The 27571-nt window shown below is 37.0% G+C and overlaps 1 protein-coding gene across 1 annotated transcript in view; it reads left to right on the top strand.

Moving 5' to 3' along the window:
* The first annotated feature begins 467 nt into the window (after window positions 1-467).
* The window catches only part of LOC111502661 (Zn finger homeodomain 1), a 961246-nt gene continuing 934142 nt past the window's right edge, over window positions 468-27571 (top strand). Inside the window, exon 1 of the mRNA XM_074169670.1 lies at window positions 468-675. Coding sequence (XP_074025771.1) covers window positions 636-675 — 40 coding nt within the window. The 5' untranslated portion in view covers window positions 468-635. The remainder of the gene's footprint in view (window positions 676-27571) is intronic.

Raw genomic sequence — 27571 nt, 5'->3', positions numbered from 1 at the left:
ATACTGTTTTCTGTTTTCACAGTTGCAGTATTATGTTGATTGAAAAATTTTGGAAATTTTATACTAAAAATTCGCATTGAAAACATTAACAGGATTTTCAACATATTAAACATACTCAATATAAAAATATTAGATTTTTTAATGAATTTTAGGTATTCCAGCTAGTTGTTTATTATCACAGGTCCACATTCATTCTTTTTCATATGAATATAATTCGAAAACATAAGTACAAGAAACTTTTATCTGCGTCCTTGATTTTTCTAACATATTTTCAATCTCAGAATGTAAATTCAACGATCAGAAGTGGTACAATGAAATTATAGAAATTTGCGCAACACAAATCCGATAATTCTTCTTCGAGTCAATACTGGATATTAACGTGTAATAATAAATAGGTTACATGTGGAAACAACATTAATAATAATTCTTAATTAAAGAGATAACGAATTTTAGTAAAAGTTATATTCATCGGTTTATCAAGAATGTAGTTAGTGTCTCCAATAAAGCTACTGTGCGAGCGTGAAATCAGTGCTGCGTGTTTTCTTGACCTGCCAGTGTTTGTGCGACGGTGACCTTTTCCTCGACAATACTGATTGTTTTTCTTGTGATCTGTGCATGTTTCATCTCCATCCAAGATGAGGTTCAAGCAGCAAGTAACCCGTAGGATTTTGCCAGGTTGGTCCGAAAAATTAAATATCCGTTCAACTCATAGCTCCAAATACCGTTTTGTTTTGAACGATAAGGATTAACATTCGACCTCAATGTTTTCACTACCATATCTTTCCATACATATTTTTTGAAAGGCACCACGTGCCTCTTCCTGTCTGGCGAATACTAGGATATTTACTGAAAAAGAATTTGGAGAATGAAAAATTGTATTGTATTTTTGCAACCTTTTAAACTTGAACGAAAATCACGTTGAAACTGTTGAAACGTACTATTCAACCAAACAATTATCTTATTGCCGCAATCAATGATACACTTCTACATGAGGAGGTTATTGTGAAACAGAACAGTTTCAGTGATTTTTTTTATTCATAACTCCTACAATATCTAGTCATTCATCTATTGCTAGAGTATAGCCAGAATAATAAAGAAAAACTAATATATCATATAGAAATTCTACACCTTTTTGAATTTCGAATTCACATATACAGGGTGTTTTCTAACTACGGTACAAAACTTCAGAAGGTGATTCGTTAGGTAGTTTTGGGAAAAAAGTTTGTATGAACATATGTCCGGAGTCGCTCCGTTTCTGCGATACAGGGCATTGAAGTTAAAAAAAAAACGGTATTTATAAAATATCATGAATATCTTAACACCGATTTGGTTGAAATTTGCTACAGTTATTTATAGTGTCAAGGCGCTTATTTAGCTCGAACTAGATTGAAATTATTATGTCTAGTTGCGTCTCAGTGGAAACCAAAGCCAACAATATTGAAAAAAAGAACGACACTTCCTTTTTTGTAGTTTTTTCAATTAATTTAGATTAAGTAACAAGAAATACAACTTTTTCGTCACTTGTGCTTTCTTCATATCAAGCTTCGTTTTCTAAAAAAAGAAAATAACTTGCGATTTGTCATTGATTGTCTGACACGTTCAAAAGTACCTGAAGTATTCCTTATGATATTGAAATTGTCAATTATTCCATTCCTCAAGTCATTCACATCTAGTGAAGAAGTTTTATAAACAAGAGCCTTCAAATGACCTCATAATCAGAAATCTGGAGGATTCATATCAGGACTGCGAGCTGGACAATTTTGAAGTCCTGCACGTCTGATCCAGCGATGAGGATAGGTGCTGTCGAGATGGTGACGAACAAGAACACTGAAATGCATAACCCGTTAATAAAATATTTGGTGAATAATTATTATTGTGTGCCATCGTATTAATCAACCACCTGTAAAACAATAATTTTGGGTGGAAATACCGAGGCAGAATAACTTGCACCCGTGGTATGTGATATGGATATAGGAGGTTTCTTTTCAGAACTGTCCATATGGTTTTCGAGCTGACTTCTAGCTGCTGTGTGAACTTCCTGGTACTATTTGAAGGATCGTATTCTATCGCATCAAATATAGCTTCTTCTAGTTCAGGCGTTGTTACAGATTTTAGTATTTGCTGCTGCTAATTGACTTTCAGTAATATGACAACTATCACTGTCCAAAGCAGGTGTTCATGATATGCAAAGTGGTTTTAATTTTTTTTTCTCGAAAACGAAGCTAGATATGAAGAAAACACGAGCGACGAGAAAGTTCTCTCTCTCTCTCTCTCTCTTTCTAGGTTTATTGACAGGAACTTCATCTGGGAGCGTAGCGGTCTTGCTCGAAGCAATGCTGTCAACCCGTTTTTTCATCAAAAACTTTTTATTATAAAAAAAATACTTTTTATTGAGGCGCCTCCTGCTCGGGAAACTGGTTGACGTTTTACACATAATTCACACATATGATTGATACAATCCAGTCCCCACGTGGACATCCGGTCCACCCCGGCCTCCAACCGGCGTGAATGAGTGCTAGCTCTCTTTAACACTTATAAGACTTTTCACAAAGAAACAAAGAAGATACGCGGACACCAACAATGGCGTCCGCGTATCTTCTTTGTGGACAATCGTTGTCAGCACGTCCGTCCACCACCATATCAGAAACGAAACTCGACGAAAAGTTTTGGTTTTAGTTGATTAATCTAAAAAAAAAATACAAGTCAGTGGCGTACTTTTTCTTCCCAATATTTTTGGCTGTGGTGTCCACTGAGACTTCACTGGATCTATCTCATCAGCTCATCACTATATGATGTCGATTTTCGGACAATTTTTCTTTACGAATTCGAATTGAACCAAAGCGCTGCGAAAACAGCCCGAAAAATTTACTAGTAATTTGGCAATGATAGTATTTGCTGAATTTCGTTTCGGAGATTTCAGCCTCAAAGATTAGCCTCGAATTGGTCAGCCTACAGTAATCCAGGTCGAGACTGAACAATCACAAACGGTTCCTGGGATAACGGAAGAACTGGACGAAGGTGACGTACAGGTCTTCCAGTTCATGGGGTATCTGTATCTGTAGAGTAGGAAGTTCTTAGTACCACATGTGACTTAGGCCACATGTGACCCATTGTACATCCTCCCAAGGAGTTGTCCTCCTAGGTCATCGTCCATCCTATTCTTTCCAGGAAGATTGACAGGTCACTAAGAGACATCTCCTTTACATCGGCAGGTGTAGGCCAAGACTCGTCGAACACATACTCTTTTATTGACGATAACTCCGGGAACTCGCACAGGACATGCCTGACAGTCTCATCTTCCTGTTCACACATCCTGCTTAGAGGTGTGTCCACTAGCCCCATTTTATGGAGAAATCCTACTGTTAGGCGTAGATTTTTCCTGGTCATTGCCAGATATTTCTTCGGCGCCAGCTTCCCAGGGTCCCCCAAGGTGATCCTGGCAAGATTACATCCTTTGGTTTCGTCCCATCTCTTTAAGGATTGAGCATGGGTGTAACATTTGACTAGTTTCGCAATTGTCGAAGTCATCAGGTCGTAGGTGCCACTGGGTCCTAAAATTCTTAGTCCAGCCGCCAGTTCATGGGGTTTTTGATGGTTCAAAACTTAGTTAGAAAGCTCGAAAAGTGGGTACTCCACGATTTGAACGATTGACAGAAATTGCCACTTTTTGAAACCTGTTGTTATTTGTTTTTGCGTAGCCACAACGATTATTTGTTTGATCAGATCGTCACATTTGATGAAAAATGGATCCTTTACGACAACAGCAGACGTTCAGGACAGTAGTTGAAAACATATGAGCCACCCAGACACTTCCCAAAGCTAAAATACCCACCAAAGAAGAGCATGGTTACTGTATGGTGGTGAGCGGCTGATGTGATTCACTATAACTTTCTGCAACCGGGCAAAACCCTCACAGCAGATTTTTTTTGTGAGGAAATGGAGAAATGTATCGAAACTTTCGTCACCAGCAGCCGGCACAGGTCAACAGATAAGATACTGCTCCATGACAACGCCCGTCTACAAGCTTTACGAATTATCGTCCGAGAATTAATCGAATCGACCGTCAAAGTTTTGCCTCACCCACTATAGTCCCCATACCTCTACCAACCGACAACCATCTTTTCAAGCGTTTCGATAATTTTCTCATCGGTAGAACCTTCGCCAATCAGAACCAGGCGACCTGCGTTAGTTCACTTAAGAATGGTTTAATAAACCGAAACTGGTCGTAACAAATAAAAATTTTAGTAGAAATTAGACAAAATTCATTTTCTCTTTACGTCATCAATCGAACCACTCATTCTGAGCCTTCTTTTTTATGAGGTTCGAGTACAACAATGTATTCGTGGATAGCATCATTGATGAGACTCATGGAAGGTCTAAACAACACCTACTATCTAATTCAACACTCAACTATTTTTTATATTATATCATAAAATTTATCTTAACCCAAAAAAACTTATTTTTATATTTCACAATAGAAATTGTTGTGGAAAAATGTTGATAAGTATCTGTAGTAACATTCAAGAAAGGTTTAAGATAAAAAACAGTTAGAATCGCCAATGAGCTGCTATTTTTACAGCAACGCTTAGAAATCTGCGAGCTAAGGAAAGAAAGGGCTCTTCTGCCTTTTAACTTGAAATTCAGAATATTCTTCGTTCCATTTTCGAATCCCTGACATTTCCATTCCAAATATCCCAACGATCTTCTCTGAAAAGTGATAGGTCATATTCTTCTATGTATCTATTGGTGTTACGTTTATTTCAAATTTTGTCACTAAAGTGAATAGTTTATGAAACATAAACTTATCCATCAATTGCGAGACCAGCCATTAATTATTTTTATCTCCTAGGAGGTGTATTTTTCTCGGCGCCAAGGCGAAGTTTTTATACGTCGTCATATCGAAACACTATACGGAGTAATGGAGATTTATGTAGGTGATTTCTAGGTTATTATTCAATAAATTACCGCCCGTTATAATGAACAGGCCCCTTAATTAGTGCTGAACCTGATACCGGCTACGGACATTGCCCAGTTACGACCACTTGATTAGCTTAATTTGTATCCGAGGATCTGGCAGAGTATTGCCATATTTGCGGGGCCCCTTTTCGATTCTGGCCGGTTTATTGTAGCAGGTTTTGATCAATTTGTCTTCATTACGGTCAAGTGTTCCCTTACCATGGATGAGGTCATTTTCTTAGCATCAGTTAACTTATTATTGAGTTTTCAATTAAATTGATACATTCTTAAGAAACAGTGTATTTAATTATTTTCCCATTCCGCAATATATTATTTTGAGTATCTTCAATAAAGAACATCGACAGAGACTCTGAAAAGTTGCTCTCACGCATTTAATTTCTTTTTAATTTTTTTTCCATATGGAACTTAAAAGTTCAATAACCACAAGTCTGCTAAATGAACAGGCCACTTTATGTAATTTTTTCATCAATGCATTTTCCGAACTGTTTCATATAACAACCTTCGAAATTATGTGCTCTTATCCACCCTAGGTGAATTTTTGGAATCTTTGAAAATTGATATGATGAAGCTTCTCTTGAAAGTCAGAAATAAAAATTTCTGTTTTTTCACCACTTTTTTTCGGCTATACTGTCTTCAATTAGAATCGATTCAGATTTTGAGAGGTATTTCGAATGAAACGTTTTTCAAAATCAATAGCATTGAAATAACATATTTCCAATTACTTGAATGAACGTTGTATGAAATATCAAATTATGTTTAAGTTTGTTATTGAGAAATATGTCATGCAGTTTCTTTTGGAAAATGGAATTGAAATTGAAATATTAATATAAATCATGAGTTTCTTTGGTATTGTTTTGTGTACCTACCAAAACAAAATAGATTCCTCCAATGAGGAGTATAGAATATACACCACATATTTATTTGTTTTTTTATTTTTCCTTGTTTACGAGTTATGATTTTTTTTTTCATTATTTTCGGTGGAATCAGCTTTGATTTCTTTAAATTTTTCTGGTAGATTTTCTGGTTCTTGTTGTGACATAATCATTTTTGTTATTTGCTAGAGGTGTATTTCATTCGAATACTCTCTAGAAATGAACAAATTTTTATTAAGTGACTTTTTAATTTAATTCTTTCACCTATTGAGTTACATTTTTCTGTTACCATGAAAGATTAAGATTTCCGAAAGTTTTCAAAATTGCCCAGCAGCTATGGAATATTATTAAGATTATCAAAGTTGGTTCTTCTTATCATGAAATGATTAGACTAGTTGCAGAAAAATTATGTTCGAGCATGCCAGAGTTGAATTTTCATCAATATTGTAATTATATATTTCACAAGTAATTTGAAATTTCAATTTATAGGAATATACTCTATAATAACACAAAAAAATGGTAAATAATAAGCTATCACTTTGAAAATGGTGCAAATTTTTTGTTATTTCTAATCATATTTCAAACAAAATATGCTCAAACGAAACGGCTTTATAAGACGAAACCGGTCGTAACGAATAAATAAACACAGTAGAAACTAGACAAAAGTATTTTCTTTATTCTATATTTGAAATTTTTTCATTCAACTTTTTCTTGATAGGTACTTCATTTCCACTTCAAATGTTGTACTGAAATATTGTCATTGATAACATTTCCTTTTGAATTTTCATGGTAATTATTTTGAAAAATACTGCCTTCCATTTACTTATCGTCATAATTTGATGTGTTCGTCGAGAAGGCCGATAGGAAGTTAGGTTTTAGGTAAGCTTTATATCACAAATTTCCACAAGAGTATTGTATGGCTACAAAAATTGAGATGAACTGGTTGTTATTCAAATTTAATGAGGCGAACAAGAAGACTGATGAGGTCATTTGAAAATGGCGACAAACTTTGTAGTTGTCGTTGAGCAGGTGCACGAACTGCACCTGTTATCGCGAGGATAATCAATTATTGGATAACGCCCATTTTTCATTCAGCGGAATTTTGGTTCTCTGTGAATTGAACAATAATAATCTGACTGTCAATTGATTTCTTGAGTCTTCTACAAACGATTTATATTACCGATGTATCTGAAATAACGTGATCACAGAATGGATGATAGTTTGTGGGACAGTTTTGGTAGAAAATCATCAAACCAACTAGAGTTATACAGGTGACACAAGTGTGCCATTTCGCTAATAGACTGGAAGCCCGTGACAGAAATTTTGACCCCATTTTTTACCGTCTGCCTTTTTCAGAGGACATATTTACAGCCACGAGCAACAGTATTATGCGTTGAACAAATTTTTTTCCCATGTTACACATGCTCTAACATCAACTATAGTTTGCACTATAAAAAAGCTTCTTTAACCACCATTTTACCGTCTGCCATTGATGCGACCGAAAGGCTAGGTTACGCAACCCACAAAAAAATAATTGGTAGACTGTTACATGGTATTCTGGTTAAAGCATGAATTTTTTATTTAACCAAAAAAATGGTCAACTAAAGTTCAATTTTTTACCGTCTGCCAAGCACAGCGTAGACTAACAGTAGCATGAAATGAATGAATTTTCACAAGGCAGACGGTTTGCCGGTGTATTAATAATTTATAGGCATTTGTTGACTAACAATTTTTTTTACAGTGCCTCTGAACCATTTTTTACCGTATAAAACTTAGTAAGATATAAACGTTAGTATCAAAAATACAGAGAAAAATTAATGGCAGACGAATAGACCTTGTTTATAAAACTAAAAAATATTTCTTAAATTGTTCAAAAAAGTAATAACTTTTACCAATATTTTACTGTCTGCTATTGTTTCCTTGCAATATATATTATTATTAGGTAGACAAAGTGTCAATCGGCAGACGAATAGATGGTGTTTATATAAATGAAAAATATTTTTCAATTTGCAGAAAAAAAGTAATAACTTTGACCAACGTTTTACCGACTGCCGTTGTTTCCTTGCAATATATAATTATTAGGTAGACAAACTGTCAATTGACAGACGAATCGACCGTGTTTAGACGAGAGTGGTAGACAATTTGTTATGACAGAAGTGTCAATGTTACTTCACAATTTGGTTTTGGAAACAATTGCAAATTCACAAATGCCACATAAATCGGCCAAGCTCTTGGCTTTCAGCTTTGCGCTGGTTTACCTACATTCCATGCTTCAACCGGCTGTTATTTTACACCAGCTTTTTACAAAAAGGGTAAAAAACCTTTGTCGATTTTAATGGGCAATGAAAAGTTTGAAGAAGCTTTTGCTTCTTTGGTTGCCAACACTGCACCAATAATAGAAAAATTAGTGTGGCGTATGTAGGTATGCAACAACCAAAAATAAGTCATCCAAAGTCTCAAGAATGGTTCGACGGTAGCCAGGCGGTTCGACGTGGGTGCTTTGTTCACTCACTCGAATTGACTGCCGTGTTGGTCGGTGGTTCAAGCCCTAGTCTGAACGATCGATTTTCACTTGCTATCGTCCAGCCCGTGTTAGAAATCACACGTTGAAAGGTAAGACCACGTTAATCCTTAGCTCGCACAAGTTTCGACTTCTGAGGGTTGTCGTTCGTAGGGGTGCGACAGCTGGTTATCGGAAAAACAGATTTTAAACAGATTTTTTTTGAAGCGAGAGTTCGTATATTTGAAAGACATTACGGAGTGATAGATGACATGGAGTGTTTCAAGAAACAAGTTACATCGTTTGACGCATCCAATCTACCACCATGTGCCAGAGAGTTACAGCAACGAATTTAATGAACAGCATATACAAACATGTGGACCAATTCTTTTGAAAAAAATCCATCTCAATTAGACCCATTAAATTATGGCTGGTGTCACAATGGTGATACATTTTTTTGGTTCGAAGGACCTGAAAAGCCAGCATGAAAATATCGAAAACACTACCTTACATAATTATTCGAGGAAATAAATGCAGTAGCATATGTTTAAATACTTTGCGTTTTTTTCACATCCTTTAAACTTCATCACGAAAACTGATTATTAGATTGCTACCTTATTTTTTGTTGTAGATCGTACTGAATTTGCTCAGCTCAATGATGAGGAATTTGTGAAATGAAAGTATTGCTGAAGATCATGATGATGATGATAATGATGATGAAGGTAATTCAGAAGGCAGTATAACGAGCCACGTTAGCGTTGATTTGAACATTTCTCAAGAAATCATTGATTCAGATGGAAGTTATTTAGTTTTTATGTCGATATTGCAATAAGAATATTGTTTATGTATTTCTAAATATCGTGCATTTATCGTTATTTATTCCTCCTTCATCAAAACAACTGTTGAAAAAAAAAGGTAAAAGAAGTTGTGTCGTTTTAAAGGTGTTCAACACTGAAATTGATGAAAATTTCTTATGAAGTAACATTGACAATTGAGTCATAAAAATTGTCTACCACTCTCGTCTAAACACGGTCTATTCGTCTGCCAATTAACAGTTCGTCTATTCAACAATTATATATTGCAAGGAAACAATGGCAGACGGTAAAACGTTGGTCAAAGTTATTACGTTTCTTTTTGTCAAATTAAAAAATATTTTTCAGTCGTATAAACACGGGTAATTCGTCTGCCAATTGACAATTAGTCTACTTTATAATTATATATATATTGCAAAGAAACAATGGCTGAAGGTGAAACTTTGGTCAAAGTTATTACTTTTTTCAACAAATTGAAAAATATTTTTTTCAGCTATATAAACACGGTCAATTCGTCTGCCAATTGACAATTCATCTACTTAATAATCATATATATTGCAAGGAAAAAATGACAGACGGTAAAATGTAGGTGGAAGTTATTTATTATTTTACAAGTTCATTCGCGTCTGCCTATACTTGAAACATTGCCAATTTGTCTGCCAACAGTTGTCGCAGGACATTTTTATTAAGGAACTTCATTACATTCAAGAGGCAGACAATAAAAAAATGGTTCAGAGACACTGTAAAAAAATTGTTAATCAACAAATGCCTATATATTATTAAAACACAGGCAAACCGGTGGTTGAGTGGTGAAAATACGGGTAAAAATGGGTGGTTCGACTCGCACACGAGATATCCGATTCGATATCCGATTTGAATAATTGACCATCAATATTATAGAATACAAAATGGCTACTTGGATGGATAACTAATTTTCATAACGAAAAGCAGGCATTTTTTGGAGCTATATAAAAGAAGATTCTAGCCGATAAAATTGAAAAATTTTTAATTGAAAAATTGAAAAATATGGCTCTTCTTTGGCACCCCGAAAAAAAATCATAATACAAAAAAAATTGGAATCAGTACAAAGTATGGCCTCCACGCTGGTTTATTATGGCCCTACATCTATCGTGCATCGACAAAATGAGATTGTCAATGTCTTGTTGAGGTAAATTTGCCCATTCAGCGATTAAAAGCTCTCTCAATTGAAACGTTGTGAGAATGTTCCCCATATGCGGAGTATTTCTTCGTTGAAACATGTCCCACACATGCTCGATGGGATTCACGTCCGGTGATTATGCTGGCCATGGCAATACATCAACTCCTTCGTTGGTGAGCCAGTCAGTCACTAGACGCGCGACATGTGGACGAGCATTATCGTGCATTAGGTGGAAGTTTTCACCAACAGCACCAGCAAACGGACGGACGATAGGTAGAAGAATGGTGTCGAGGTACTGTCGAGCTGTGAGGGAGCGATTTGGAAAAACGAGATCGGTTCTGCCGCCGATCATGATTCCGCCCCATAGCATTACTGTACCACCTCTGTATGTGTGGACTTCCTGGACGTGTCTCAAACGTTCATTATTTCCAGGTCGTCTCCACAGTCTTACTCGACGAGAATCTGGATGAAATCCAAATCTGGATTCGTCTGTAAACAAAACTGTGGCACAATCATTTGCATCCCAGTTTTGATGTTCTTGACACCACTCTAATCTTTTACCGCGATTGCCTCTCGACAAAGGTGGACATCTAAGTGGCCTTCTGTTGTGGAGATCTGCTTCATGCAGTCGATTTCTGACAGTATCACGACCAATGGTTACCTGGTGCGTCTGCTGCAACACGTTAACCAACTCAGGTGCTGTGATTGTCGGTTGTCTTCTTGCGGTTAAGACCAAAAATCGGTCTTGAACTGCAGTTGTAGCGCGTCCTCGCCCTGGATGTTGTTCGGCTGGACTGCCAGTTTCACGGAAACGCCGCCACAATCGACTGATAACACTTTGGGAGACCCCCAAACGAAGAGCTACATCGTTTTGTCGCATGCCACCTTGAAGAAGCCCTACAGCTCTATTCATCTCAGCCAATGGTAAGTGATGGCGTTCCATGTTAAAGCACAATATTTCCAGTTTAATTGCTGAGCAAGAACTGCATAGAATGTACAAACTCGACACTTTCAGATTATTCATTTTAGCCGAAAACCTACAGTTTGTAAAAAACTTGATAAAATATTAGTTACCGGTTTTGCAGGCTTTGTTCAACCCATAGAAATCTACAGGGTGGTAGAGTGTACCAATTTAATCGAAATTAAACGACCTCATGCATTTATTTTTATGATATTTAGTATGTTATAAAAATATCCCTAGACTTTTCCGATGTATATATATATATATATATATATATATATATATATATATATATATAATATATATATATATATACAGCAAAATAATGATTTCAACTAACTAACCATTAGCGCATTAGGTGGTCGGTATTCAGTTCATTATCCAAAGAGTGGCTTAAAAATGATCTGTAAATTCCAGTGATGCTTATCTAGGATTGGTTTTGAATTAACCTGTAGTAATTTCTGCTTGTTGCACTGGGATTCTTTTATAAATTTTAAACCTACCCATTTTCATCGAACTACAGTATCCTTATCAGTTAATCACTTCTAACGAACCATCTGGGTTGAAAATAGAAATTCTTCTCCAGTCACTTTGTGCCGATTTTTTCCGTTGTCTCGTCGTGCCTGGAAGGTAATTCAAAACGTGCGCCCGAGAGTAAAGTCCAATATTATATTACTGAATGATGTATGGGATGCTTGTTGGCGCCCGGCCAACAATAGTAAGAGAAAATCCCCGATATTATAAACTATTTCTATGCGTTGTTTTCATTTCATTTATAAACTTTGTTGCACTCTGACTGAATTACGTCGTACTTTCAGGTAATTCACTCCTCTACTGAAATCTTAAATGAACTATAACTGTAGAAATAAGTTACATTTTGAAATGTATGTTCTATGTCGTTGGATATTATTTAATGGTGGAGTTCGCTTGAGTACTGTTCAGAAATCTGAGGTAGGCGCCAATTTGCGTCACAATAATTGTACGAAAGTACGCTGTATTTCTGAATTTTCATTTGATTTATCTGTTATCAAGGAGAAATTTACAAACACGTAGTTTTGTCGTTTTGGTTAACGAGGGTTATCTCGAGAATCAGGAATCAGTCGTACAAATGTTTCCAGGATTCTTCGTAAGTACAAATATGCTGTCAATATTGCTATATTTTAACATTTTCATTGAAAAAATGTTGATTGTTGAATTGAAAAGTGTCAAATAAAGGAGGAATAAGGTGTAAAGGTGACCTAGTGAATAAATGCTTGTGTTTTTAAATAGTTTATCTTGTGAAAAAGAAAGCTGGAAAGTTGCCCTTTTCTGTACACTCAAAAATTTTTTCGAAATCGCCGGGTGCCCTAAAAAAGAATATTTACCATAAAAATTTCATCTATATAAGATTAGACTAGTACATGAATTGAACGAAGATGATTTCGATAGACGTATCGAGTTTTGTGATGCAAGTTGAACGGATCAACTTCCATCAACATTTCTTGTACAAAATTTGTTTTTCGGATGAATGTACGTTTATTTTGAATGGAGAGGGGAATGGAGAAGTGAATCGGCAAAATTCTCGATATTGGAGTGATATGAATCCTCATTTATACTATCAAGTTCATACCTAACGACCTTAAATACCGAATGATTGGGCAGGAATTTTAATTGATCACATCATAGGACTCTTTTTTTATCTATGATTATTTGACTAGTGATAAATATTTGGATATGTTGGAGAATCGAATAATACCGTGCGTCAATAGGGCAGTTGGAGAGGATATAAATTTATTCGGGAACGAAATAATGTTTCGCTGGATTGGCAGCCTACAAAATGGCCACCAAGGTCTCCGGATCTCACTCCTGTAGATTTCTTTCTATGAGGTCATTTGAAGTCTAAAGTGTATGAGACTGAATCAACAACATTAGAAGATTTGAGAGAGAATATCATGAGGCATCGCAGAGAAATAACTACAGAGATTCTCAACCATGTGAGGGCGGCAATGGAAGCTCGTTTGTACCATTGTATGGATGTTGGTGGAAACGTTTTTGAACATTTACTATATGAAATTTTTGTCTTCTCATTGTCCAGTCATCAGATTTTGATTCAATAATTAATGAAAAATACCTTTTTCTGTTTTATTGCTTCCATATTTGTCTCTAGAACGAATATTTCAAAATGTGGCCTCCTGTATAAATATTGACCTGTTTTTTTATTTTTCCTGCAAATCATTGTTTCAAAAGTTATTCAAGGTGGCTCGTTTTCAACTCAAATAATTCTTAGCTCTCGAAGAATGAACTTCAGACCATATATTTTATACTTTGTTGAAATCTGCTCATCATGGAGCACCTTATAATGTGAAAAATTGGTGACATGCTCTGAAGGTGCATGAATGTGAATATGTCATGTATACTATTGTTGTTGTTGTATACTATTGTTGACATGCTTTTTTATTTTTCCTGAAAATCATTGTACCAAAAGTTATTCAGGGTGGATCATTTTAAATGAAATGCACTGTATTTACTGACAGTTCGATGCTCGATTTTGTCCATTTTCATAAAAACACTCAGATCAACGACTATTACATAACAACTGCTCGTCCAAAATGGCTGAAACTTTGGTGAGTAACTGTCAACAGATGAACAACGGAATTCACTACCTTTTATTCACTAGTGCTGCTATCTTCATGCTGAGGTCGGAAACTTTTCAGAACACCCTCGTATATATACTTAGAAACATATTATTGGGTGACAATAAAAACAATGCGACTGTGAGTTTGAAAACATTTTCTAGATGCTAGGACACTCGAGAATCATATGAAGCAAAAAGCTCAAGAGAATCAACTCCATACGAGTATATGGATCCGATGCAGTTATAGGGCTACCAAAGTCATCGATACGGGCATAGTTCAAGAAGTGGGACAAAAACCAAACAACTTGTACTGATAAATCATTCATGCTTGGGAAAATACACACACAGATATATAATCTCAGGGGTACCTACCGAACTATCCTATTTAGAGATACCTAACAAAACAGTGCTGAAAAATATAGATGCATACAGTTTAATAGAGACAACTAGTTGTCTCAGTACCTCATGAAGAGCTACTGTTCAAAATCCACAACATGTAGCAAACTATTAAAATCTGTATTCAGATTGGTTTGGAATTTCTGAAGTTACACTTCAGACTGATTTTGAACTACTTCAAAAACTTTATCTAATCCTTAGAGTAAGGAATAGTTCTTGAAATTTTGTCGCATACCAAGACACATTAAAGGATAACAGAGGGGATCACTTCTGGGGAAAGTTCTTGTATCGAACGACAGTTTTATATTTGCCTTTTAATAAAAATATTGTCACTATCCCGGGAGACTTACTGAAGTGTTTTTGAAAGAAACACCCCCTTGAGGATTGAAAAACCAAATAGCACTATTTAGCTTGGCAGCGAGAACTGGAATGTTTTTTAATTGATTCATTGAAGGATGAAATAAAACTAGTTAAAACATAAACCAAAGAGAATTTTCAAAATAAATCAGTGACACAGATAAAAGCAAGTTGATCAACTGCATCGAATTAAAATATTAATTTATGAAAAACTTTTGAATTAATTGATTCATCAAAAAATATTTAAATGAAAAATATTTCTCATATTATAAGAACAATAAGTTTTGTCAATAAATCCATAGTTGCAGAGAAGTACCTATAGTGGGAGTAGTCTCTTTCATAAGAAAAGCTGTTCTTACGTCATTGATTATTACGCTGACAATTGCTAAATCGATGATTTTAAATGATTGCAATGGCACGAAATGAAACTTTCGTCCCAATTATGTGACAAACATTGAACTCGTAAATTGCAGGAATTCCACAGGTACCATTAATGTTGATATGAGATGAATAAATGAACAACTCGTTGAATATTGAACTGAGAACTTTTATTCAAATCATTTTCTAATGATTCATGAAATATTATTTGAATTGTTGATTTAAAAATGAAAAATGAATCAAAATTGAATTCGATGATTATATTTCTATAATTGACAATATTCTTTTTTTTTTTTAGTTTCGACTGATCTTTATCGTCAGAGAAATGGGAATTTGAACAATTGAAGAAAACTAACGAATATCCATGAAAACTCTTTAAGAAATTGTGTAGATCATTCGCAAATTTTTCTTTCACATACAAATGTGAAGAAGAAGTATGTGTAAAACAACTATTCCAGCTCACTTGTTACACATGATTTCCTTTTTACTTTTCAATTTGCATATTAGAAATCAGCAAACATCTCGTTCTGCTTGTTTTTCGTCTCTTATCTGCGTTCCATTGCAAGTACCTATTTCATTGACTTCAAAGTGTTCAGCTTTTATCTTTTTACGTAAAGAATGAATGTAGTCAACTATGCTATGTTATATAAATTATATTCATCCAACATAAAGCAACCCAAACAATGAAAGATGCATGATCAAAGCATGATCACCATACACATTTGCATCTATTGGGTGAATTAAACAAGCCTGCTCACGCTGGCCAATCAGATTCATCTGCAATCGGCTGGCGAAATTCATTCATACAGTGTCGGCGTGGTCAGTTACGTTTCATCTCTTGTGGTGTGTACATATACAGTATTTTGAAGTTTGAAATTTCAAAATGTCGAGTTCTGATATGCGGCTGAAGAAACTGCTAATTTGTGTCCCTACACTCCACCAAAAAAATATCTTATGCCCATCCTCATTTCTTGAAAAATAATAAAATGTGGGTTGTTTCTAAGTGCGACTCTGTACAAGCCTTGTCTGGAAGATAACGTGTACTATGCATGACAATTTTTTGGAGCACTCTGTTACTTGGTTGGACAGAGTATAGTTCATTTCTTGATGACGTCAAATTGGATCGGGGACGCGCGTCGGGAAGGCTGTTGCAATTCTGGTGTGTGGAAGAGTTTTCTCTTTCTATTTTGAGCATGAAACATTTTACATAACTTTTGACGAATTTAATCCGTATCGATTTTTCAACACGGAACACACGGAAAGTTTCATATATCCGGTTGAGTTTGCAACGTTCATCCACCTGGAACAATAATGCTAATGTTATGGCATGATCTTGGATACATAACAGTCGGAATGGCACTGCACGTCTATTTTTGAGTTGTAAGTCTATACGCATGTAATATATGCGCTTGTTTTCCTGTACACCTATCCGTTCTATTTTGAAATTTGGGTTGTAGCAACAAACATTTACAGGAGTAAACCTCACAATTATTCGCACATAAACCTCACACATGCATTTCCGGCCTTAAAATAAAATGCTGGTAGTCACCAGGTGATGATTTTATATTTCATAACGGTATGAGCAGAGGCGTTCGTCGAAAATATATCCAGTGTATCCATGGTAAGAATATCTGTCATTGGGATATCGGAAATCGTAAGAGATCAAAGATGGTTTGATTAGAGAAGAGTCTCGCAATTTGAAAGTTAACATTGTGTTTGAAAAAATAAGACAAATTGAATTTGCTTTGTTACTTTTTCTCTTCTACAAGACAGCGTTTAGGGATTTTCAGTGTAAAGTTTCGTTTTTGAGAAATCGTCATCAAGTATTTTTTTCATATATATTCTATACCGAATACAACTATGTGCGGCGCATATATTAAGATACAGTACCATACAAGAGTTCCTGACCCACTCGTTGGCCGTATATCACTCCACTTCAATTTTTCTCGGAGCGTATTGCAAAAAAATATATTTCAACCAGCATTCTTTTTGAAAGATAACGTTCGAAACGATCACATGTGAAGTATTTCAATTCGACAGTTATGTGTCACCTGTTTGGAAAATGATAGTCATTTGTTTAATGTATCAACATGTGACCTATCCATCTACCAAGAGTTTTTGGATTTTCAATAGCGTGAGTTCAATTTATATTTATTGAACACAGGGTGTACATTATTCAGGCCACATAGAAATTAAATTTGAATATTGTTTTTTCCAAAACCAAACGTTGCTCTGAAAATCTATTAAAGCTGTTGTTTAGAGCCAAAAAACTAGTGCTAGAAAAAATTTTAGAAATTTGCATTTTTTTTCCGCATACTTTCAGAAGTAATGCGGCATTGTTGATAATTCCCAGTCTGCGAAACTTGTCTACATATCTATTTTATCTTTTATGAAATCTAAAGAAATGAACATTAAACGTTCATCAGCCCAGTCTCGGATATACCTACAGAGTAGATTGAATAGACTGACGCCTATCAGAAAACAACTACTCCACTGGCTAATACCACGAACGGCGTTCGACTATATCCGACAGGCGTCAGTGCGACCTTCAATTTTGGAACGAGCACACTTGCAGACCGGTTTCGGGCTCCTTAGCCACTCGTCAGTGCAAGATAGTGACCATCATTGACCTAAAGTCAATATTCCATAATCGAAAATCGAAATTCTTTCAGAGTATTTCATTTCTCATCTTAAGTTGGAGCGAACAACCAAAATGTCACTCCGTCTAGTGAACGAGGTACGGATATACTCCAACGCCGTTCGTGATATTAGCCAGTGAAGTAGTTGTTTTTTGATAGGCGTCAGTCCATCCAACCTACTGTGCAGGAATATCCGAGACTGGCTTGAACGTTGTAAGTTCATTTCTTTAGATTTGTTTACTGCCAGTCTTCAAGCATAGCCCACTGTAGCTCACCGTGAAAAAAGTCTATTTTTCATCGTGAAAATAAAACTTTTCAGAGGATTGATTTTTAACCGAATCAATTATTAATTGATGATTCATTATAAAATAATTTCATTTATTGGAATAATAATTTACAGTCATAAGTCATGAACTGCTTTGTGCTAAATTGAGATATGGCTTTCATGATAAATTAGCGTTTTTAATGTCGAATTATTTCCTTAGACGTTCTCAAAAAAATGGTTAATGATTCGTACTCATCCGAACTTGATATTCTTTCATGTGTACCGCAGGGATCTATACTGGACCCATTACTTTTTTTATATATACTGCAGATATTTTAAAGGGAATAAAACACTGTGAAGTTCAAGCTTTTGCAGATGATACACAGCGTTATCTCAGTTTTCGTTCTGAAAATTTCGAGACTGCAGAAGAAATCTGCAAATAAATTGAATAAAAACAAGACATAATCAGAAGAACACATCTCAAAACTTAGGTTTGAAAAATCCAAAGTATTATAATTCGGCAATAAAAATAATACGAACTTCTTGAAGAATAGTTTTAATTTTCATATTGATAATGTTCCATTGAAAATCTCTGATTCGGACAGAAATATTGGTTTAGTATTAGGTACAGATATGCTTTTTTCTCAGCACATAAACCCTCCTTTGTACCTCTCATGTAGGAAGTCATTGGTATGAATATCAGTTCATTGATAACAATTTTGTTAACCTCGTAAAATTTATCTCTTTCCGAGGTTCGAGGTCACTCGTTTTTCTGACCCGTTATAATAAACATGGACTATTGAAAACGAGAATTTTATTATTAAACAGTTTCCAAGTGTATAATGTGGATATTGATAAGAAAATTCCTTGCTCGTGCCATTTTCAATTGAATCATTCCAATTATTTTTATATTTATTTTGCATAATATGTGTAGAAGTTTTAAAAGAAATGAAATGGAAAATGTGAAATATTTCACAATTTGGACTTCAAATAAGAAAATGAACCATAAATATTTTTGGAGAACTGTGGATGGATGAAATATTCAATTAAATACTTTGTCGTCAGAAGATCTCCTGAAACATTAATTGAGTGGATAGTCAGTTTAAAAAGTTGAAAAATGAACGAATTCAAAGTAGGAAAAAATCCAAGTGGGAAATGTTTACAGAATGGATCTAACTATTTCACAATTTTTTCGAAGCGACCGAAAATAACTTTGTTATTCATCGAGCAAGAAATGTGGCAATCGCGAAAATGGAGTTTATCCATGCGAGGCGAAGGCGTCGTGAGTCATTCGAAGGAATAATGGCCGTTTTGGCGAGTAAAATACTATACTTGATACCGCGAATGAGAGAAATACCATTAAATTCAATAACAAGAAGCAACATTTATGTAAAAACTTCTAATATTGAATATTGGGTGATTGTATAAAATTTTAAAAATCCACACATCCAAAGTTTTAACAACTACTCCAAAAAAACTCACGAATTTGTCTGACATAATTGTATTTAAGGTTCCATTTACTGTCATTTTGTTATCAAGTGATACACTTTAATTCGCCTTCGTATAATATCGCTAAATGGTTGACAAAAGAAATTGAAAATCTCCCGATCGGCCCAACCGATGCGAGTGTTGAAAACTCACAAGAATTCATAGAGAAAATAAAAGATATTAAATTAGGAGAAGGCGAATTATTGGTATCGTTCGATGTGAGTTCCTTATTTTCAAGCGACCCAATATCACAAGCTCTAAAGTGTTTGAGGGATCTTCTGAAATCGAACAACTTAGCAAATGAAGCTGTTGAAGAATACATTCAACTCACCAAGCTTTGCATGGATCAAAATTGTTTTCAATATAATGGCTCATATTATGAACAGCGTTAAGGAACGGCTATGGGTAACCCATTGTGTAACGGTCTAAATTTACTTGTAAATATTGTAGATATTGTTCGTTTATTTACTATGGAATCGACAGAATTGTCATTTATTGATGACGAACTTTTCGTCACAGCTAGGGACACATCTGGTTTGTCAGTGTGCCCGACCTACATTTTCAAAGAAGTTGTTACGTTTCAATTTAGCACTAGATCAAACTGCTCTTATGTGACCTTTCAAAACCACTACCTTACCTTTTAAGATCTTTATTCAGAGGATATTAACAATGTAATTCAGTTACAAGTTCATTTTATTCATTTAACATCATAGTAATGGGAATCTTCCGTTCCATAGAAAACCATACCTGAAATGTACAAGAATAAATGTATGCTCCCTGACTAACTGCTTTGACCAGTACTTACGCATTCTCCTATTGCCAATCGACGTTGGAGATCCGAAATTCCTCGCTAGGTTGAAATAGTTGTTATTGTTTGTTTCTCAGTTTACTTCACCTATCATTTTTTTCAGCCGTTGTCTGCCTTATTCCCTATACCTTTCCGAGAATATTTCTTGCATAGATTGTTATTCATCACTTCCAGAAGGTTTACTGACATATTAGAGCCATATCGCCTGAAAAACAATATTAGTTACCTCTGGGTTTCTGAATACTGTTTGATATTTTCGGTAAATAATCTGAATAATACGAATGCTCTAATATTTGTACTGAAAGGGAAGGATGTGGCGACTTACCTTGTATGTTTCTATTCCATCGCATGAATAAGGATTGGTAAATAGTTGAAAATAGGTTGGAACAATATATTTTGTAAATATTCGTAAACAAGGTTAAGAGACAGCTGTTGGTTGACATCTGCCGAACTTTCGTAGTATCGTTCCGTCGACTTACACCGAACTAGTTCTACAGTTGTTCACGGGTGGAGGATTTATCGGTTACTCAAGTTGTCAAGGGTTGTTTTAGGGTTGCATTGCTTTGAGAAGGAGTTTTGATGGGTCATGGACTTGTTGATGATGTATCAAGTGGCTGTGGAGGAATTGTTAGATTTATGATGTTGTGCACAGCGCCCCCTTGGTGCTTGTAGTGTAGATTGGATGCACTGTGGCAACAACTGGTTAGCTGTCAGATGTGGCATTCTCTTAGTATTTGGAAGTTAGCCTTCGGTGAGCTTGGTTCGGAGTTCAAAGGGTATCATCAGACTGATTGTAGGATATATTTGGTTGTATTTGTGCCATCCTTCACGGGGATTATTTCTACAAGTCAGGATTGTATAGTGGAAGACTGATTGGTCATTTTGGTGTGGATATTTGCAGTCGGAAACTTAAGCTCTTTTGAGGATTTGTGGTGGATACCGAACTCGTGCCAGGTGGAAGGATTTCCGAAATTAGGTATGTCTGAATCACTGTCGCATCTCTCATGTGATCTTAGCTATGATATCACTTCTTCAATTCTACAACCTTCGTTTCTCGTCTCTAGATTCATAAGAAACAGAAGGCCCTCAGTCACTCATCAAGTCCCAGCAGGACTTCCGTGCAGAACACCGCACACGAAGAATCGTATAGAAAACCCCTTGGCCAGGGTAAGAATTTTACCATTAAATGTGTTTTAAATGATTTTAGTAATTTCTGGTTCCATCGTTATATCTCAACTGAATATTAGTATTGAAGAGAGGTTTCAACACTCATTCAATTTTCTTGATTTTTACGGATCATATGGTTATACAGGGCACCCAAAAATATACGCTTGTTATCTTGCTACTTTGCTTGATGAAAATATACCAGGGGTATTGATTAGTCAAATAGTCCTATTGAATGGGGGTTGAATCTCACCTTGTTTCATCTGATTCTGATTGAGAATTTTCTTCCGTAGGGTTTTTCTTCCTGCTTTTTCTTCCTGCTTTTTTCTTCCTGCTTTTCTTCCTGCTTTTCTTCCTGTTTTTCTTCCTGTTTTTCTTCCTGTTTTTCTTCCTGTTTTTCTTCCTGTTTTTCTTCCTGTTTTTCTTCCTGTTTTTCTTCCTGCTTTTCTTCCTGCTTTTTTTTGTCTTCGTCAAGGGTTCCTGTTTTCCTTTATTTTCTTTCTGGATCTTATTTGGTGATCCATTACTGGTCCAGCTTGTCGTGCCCTACAGGGTGATCTATCTTGGTGGTGCTACAGGGTGATCCATCTCCGCCGTACTACAGGGTGATCCACCGGTGCTACAGGGTGATCTATCTTGGTGGTGCTACAGGGTGATCCATCTCCGGTGCTACAGGGTGATCCATCTCCGCCATACTACAGGGTAGCCTAACACCATATACCGGGTGGCCCAAAAGGAGCACGCAAGTTATAATTGATTTAATTGAATATTTGTGATATACTGAGATATTTGAATACTTGTTGCCCTTATGTTTATTGATACCTGTTGATATAGTGTTTGTTTATCGTTTATTGATTAAGAGTTTGTTATTGATACCTGATTGACATAGATATTTGTGAAACGGAAATTGAGGTATATTCTTCCTTTCACGATTGCTGATTGACACCGATGCGCCTACGCCTGAGCTCACGCGACGCAAACGAGTTTGTCTTACCATCCGATACTAGTATTTACGATTTCACCTACTCAATTTTCGTGGTAGTTTTACTCGACGTATTGTAGTTTCTTTTTTGAGCGTCGTTACTACCGTAATTTATGGCTGATTGAATTCGTGGTTAGATACACCGCGCTCTTGTATGGACATTTGAACATCGCGTAGTAGTGTGAATATTGCATTGTTGTCTTAGAAGCGTTGTTGGTTAATCCATGTAAGTTAGGATTACTGAATAAATCATATTGGGGATTTTTATCTTTTATTTCCAATATTAATTGGTAAGTTATTGATATTGTGAGTTACTTAGGGTATCTGGAGGATTAAATTTACCTGGCGCCCATTAAGATCTATTTGAAATTTGCTAAGTTGTTTAACCCACTCCCGTCTCCACTGTTTAGCTTAGCCGCGGATACCCATCTGTCTTATTTGTTACCGACAGATGATTTAGTCCCCTCTTGTGGTTTGTGAGGTGACATTTTTGGCGCCCAACGTGGGGCCCTTAAAAGAAGGTTTTTTTTTTTGCGTTTTGGCTTTAGTAGGTGACTTTTGGAAACTTTGGAAAAATATAAATATTTTTTTTTTAATTGATACCACTCTAGTAGAATAGCGTTATGGCAAGAAGACTGGTAATAAATCGTCTTGATAAAGACGAACTGACCTATGAATTAGCATATCGGGGCGTAGCAACTGGCACTTGTGAGGAAATGAGACATCGTTTGGTTCAAGTAATGCAGATGGAAAGGTACGGCGAGAGTCTTCGATATCCTTCATATCCATTCACTTTCGAGGAAGATGAGGCTGCAATCAGAGGGAAACTAGATGATATCAGAAGGCTGATTGATGACATAACCGATTCTGGAACGAGTAGCGGGGCAATGAAACTTCAGACCAAGCTAGCACATGTGTTGAATCGTATAGACAATATGGACCCAGATAAGGATAAGGACAAAGAAACCCGGAAATCCGAACTCCTGGGTTTGGCTCTGTCGTTGATGGACGAATTTTCACATAAAGTTGACAGCAGCAAGAGAAGTGATACGAAGCGTGTGCCGGTTGCACTAAATCAATTAGAAAGCAGATTGGGAGCGCAATCATTCCATGCTAACTTAGGAGCAGTTGCTCGATCGTCTCTGACGGAAGATCCAGTCTTTGACCCATGCTCAACCAGTAAAATGATTCCGCCTTATAAATGGAATCTGAAGAAGTTTTCTGGAGATGATAAAGGAATGTCGGTGACAGCATTTTTCGAGGGAATAGAGGAGTTGAGACTAGCGCGACATGTCCCCAACGCTGTTTTGTTGGACTCAGGTGTGGACCTTTTTGCTGACAAGGCGTATCAATTTTATAAAGATTGTCGGAATCGAGTATCGACCTGGGAAGAACTAGTGGAAGAGTTTCGAGAAGAATATCTCTCTGCCAATCATTCTGACGCATTGTTCGAAGAATTGCAGAAAAGGACTCAACACCACTCAGAAACCATCGGAGTTTATCTTGCAGTGATGTCAAGCTACTTCAGCCGCCTAGGTTGCCCAATGACAGAGGAAGCTAAGCTGAACATAGTTATGAAGAATTTACATCCCTTTTACCAAGACAGATTACGTGAACCCTTACCCACAACCATTTCAGAACTTCGCTCGGTATGTCGAAGAATGGAAGCCAGAAGGGACATAATCAATAGCTACGTAGAACCATCAGCACGTCGTGGCAACGTGATAGAGAAGGATTTGGCTTTCGTAGAGGTCACCAAGGAATTGAATGCCTTAGAGATAGCAACGGCACGAATTCCGTCGAACAATCAGTCGAAGGAGATAGTATGTTTCCGATGCGATCAACCCGGACATCGTGCTATAGGATGTGCTCTACCGAAGCAACTGGAATGCTACAGATGTAAGAGAAAAGGGTATACCGTTCGTAATTGTCCAAACTGCTCCGTGTCGGGAAACGACAAGCGACGCCTTTGAATCGTCGAGGGGAAGGCGCTCGCAAATTGCACTCGGCGACTGCTATTCAACCAATCCTTGATTATATTCTGGATCACGCCGAAAACGATGAGAGACCCTACCTTAAAGTTGAAGTCTTGGGGCGTAGTTTACTGGGGTTATTAGACTCAGGTGCCTCAGCCACTATCTTGGGACACCCAGGTTGGCAAATCGTAAAAGATTTGGTACATTTGAATTCAGCAAAGAGAATTAGTTGCACTGTTGCCAATGGTCAAGTATGTGAAAGTATAGGAGAATGTGAAGTGCCATTTTGTTTAAGAGGCAAGCTGAAATTAATTCGAGTTTTAGTGGTTCCTGATGTCCCTCATCACTTAATTTTGGGAACGAATTTCTGGAGAGCAATGGGAGTGGTTCCGAATCTGAGGCACAACGAGTGGAAATTTTCTGAGGAAATTTGCTATCTGAACGCATTGGACCATCTTCGAGGACAAACAGTTTTATCACCATTGGAAGAGGCCCGGCTAAACGCTGTAGTAGAGAAGAACAAGGAGCTCATGGGGAATAATTTAGGCTGTACGAATCTAGCTGAACATGTCATCGTGACCAACTCACCACCCATCAAGCAGCGTTATTATCCAGTGTCGCCTATTATTCAACAACATATTGATCGAGAACTAACAGAGATGTTGAAGAACGATATTATCGAGAAGTCGAATAGTGGCTGGTCGTCACCGGTTCTTCTCGTTAAGAAGAAAGATGGGAGCTACCGCTTTTGCGTTGATTACAGAAAACTAAATTCGGTAACGGAACGAGACAGCTACCCTCTCCCATATGTTTCCCACACGCTCGATAAATTGAAAAATGCACATTATTTATCCTCTCTTGATATCAAGTCTGCGTATCGGCAAGTTCCTGTGGCGGAAAAGTCGAGACCGTATACAGCGTTTACCGTTCCTGGGCGTGGTTTGTTCCAATTTAAAAGGATGCCGTTCGGATTACATAATTCACCAGCAACGTGGCAGAGGTTGATCGATACCGTCCTAGGACCTGAACTAGAACCACACGTCTTCGTCTATTTGGATGATGTAGTGATCGTTACCCAAACTCTGGAGAAACATCTGACAATTCTTGATGAAGTTTTCCGCAGATTGAGAGAAGCAAATCTCACTGTTAGCTTCGAAAAGTGTCAATTTTGTAGGCCAGAAATGAAGTATTTGGGATACGTTGTAGATAGAAATGGGTTGCATGTCGACCCCGATAAAGTCAAGGCTATGTTGCAGCTTCCTAGACCAGAATCGGTAAAAGATGTCAGGAGACTGGTGGGTACTTTTTCCTGGTACAGGAGATTCATACCTGAGTTTGCATCCATCGTTTCTCCACTCACATCGCTGCTGAAAAAGGGTAGAAAGTTTGATTGGACCGAAACTTGCGATATCGCTTTTCAGAAGATGAAGGAACGTCTTATATCAGCACCAGTCTTGAGCTGTCCGGATTATTCCCTCCCATTTGTTCTGCAAACAGACGCCTCGGCATTTGGAATTGGCGCTGTTCTCACTCAGACTCGCGAGGATGAGGACGTAGTAATTTGCTATTTGAGTAGATCATTGACGAAACAAGAGCGCAATTTTTCTACTACAGAAAGGGAATGCTTGGCCGTGCTGTGGGCGATTGAAAAACTGCGACCTTATTTAGAAGCTATTCCGTTCACCGTAATAACCGATCACTATTCCTTGGTCTGGTTACAGAATTTGAAAGATCCATCAGGACGACTGGCAAGATGGGCAGTCCGCATGCAGCAATATGACTTCAAAATTGTTCACAGGAAAGGGAAGGATCACATCGTTCCTGACACCCTTTCTCGATCGGTCCCAGTCATTGATGCCATCAACCAGCAGATGAAAGAAGAGATTTTGGACAAGTGGTACCTGCGCGTGAAAGATCGAGTGAGTTTACAACCCGAAAAATACCCCAATTGGAGATTCTCTCAGGGATCACTCTACAAGTACGTCAAACCGTGTTACGTGGAATTAGAAGACCAAACCGACGTTTGGAAGTTAGTTGTACCAAAAGCGGATCGGAAGAAAATTTGAAGCTCATGCAGACCCGACCTCAGGACATCAAGGAATATTCAAAACCTACCATCGTATCAGGGAAAGGCATTATTGGCCAAAGATGAAATCTGACGTGTCGAAGTTTGTTCGAAATTGTTCCACTTGTTCCGCCTATAAACCCGACCTCAGAGGACCAAATGGACTAATGACTCCACAACCGAAAGTGACCCGGCCATGGGAAATGATCGCCAGTGATATCATGGGACCCTTACCTAGATCTACAAAAGGCAATAAATTTATCTTAGTCGTAACAGATTACTTTAGCAAGTTTTCATTAGTCTTTCCGCTAAGATCGTCAACAGCAGAAATCATCATAAGGAAGATCGAAGAGGAAGTTTTTCTGGTATATGGAGTTCCCCGAATTCTTTTGTGCGATAATGGGCCGCAATACCGATCTCGACAGATGAGAAAACTCGTGGAAGAATATAAGGTGAAAATTAGGTATAATGCCCATTATCATCCTCAGGCAAACCCGACTGAACGAGTGAACAGAACATTGAAGTCAATGTTGGCTATGTATGTGTCCGATAATCACAGGACCTGGGATTTCAACTTACCCAAGCTATCATGCGCCTTGAGAACGGCTCGACATGAGACGACTAACCACACTCCATATTTCGTGAATTTCGGCCGCTCAATGGTTTTGTGCGGAGAGGAGATCTCTCGGAGGAAAAATCTATTGGTTGATAGTGAACCTGCTGAAGATTCGAGGCCTGAAGGATTTAGAAAACTCTTTGAGGAGATAAGGAAAAGGTTAGATGTGGCTGCTCGAAAGAATGAAAAAACTTATAACCTTCGAAGAAGGAGTGAAGAATTTTGGCCAAATCAACCCGTTTGGAGGAAGAATTTTGTGGTATCGGAGGCGGACAAATATTTTAGTGCTAAGCTAGCGCCAAGATTTGTCGGGCCTTTTTATATTAAAAAAAGGGTATCCCCGTGGACATATGAATTAAGAGATGAAGACGGTAATTATAAGGGGATATGGAATGCGAAAGACCTAAAGTCAGCTAGCGCTGATGAAAATTTACGCTAGTAAATTTTCTTGAGGCAAGGGGGGAATTGTAACGGTCTAAATTTACTTGTAAATATTGTAGATATTGTTCGTTTATTTACTATGGAATCGACAGAATTGTCAT

This window comes from Leptinotarsa decemlineata, unplaced genomic scaffold, assembly GCF_025532065.1.
Source record: "Leptinotarsa decemlineata unplaced genomic scaffold, Ldec_3_MD MMD2_P_RNA_scaffold_5, whole genome shotgun sequence".
Taxonomy (NCBI): domain Eukaryota; kingdom Metazoa; phylum Arthropoda; class Insecta; order Coleoptera; family Chrysomelidae; genus Leptinotarsa; species Leptinotarsa decemlineata.
The sequence above is the reverse complement of the archived record's forward strand: the minus strand, read 5'-3'. Positions and strand labels throughout refer to the sequence as shown.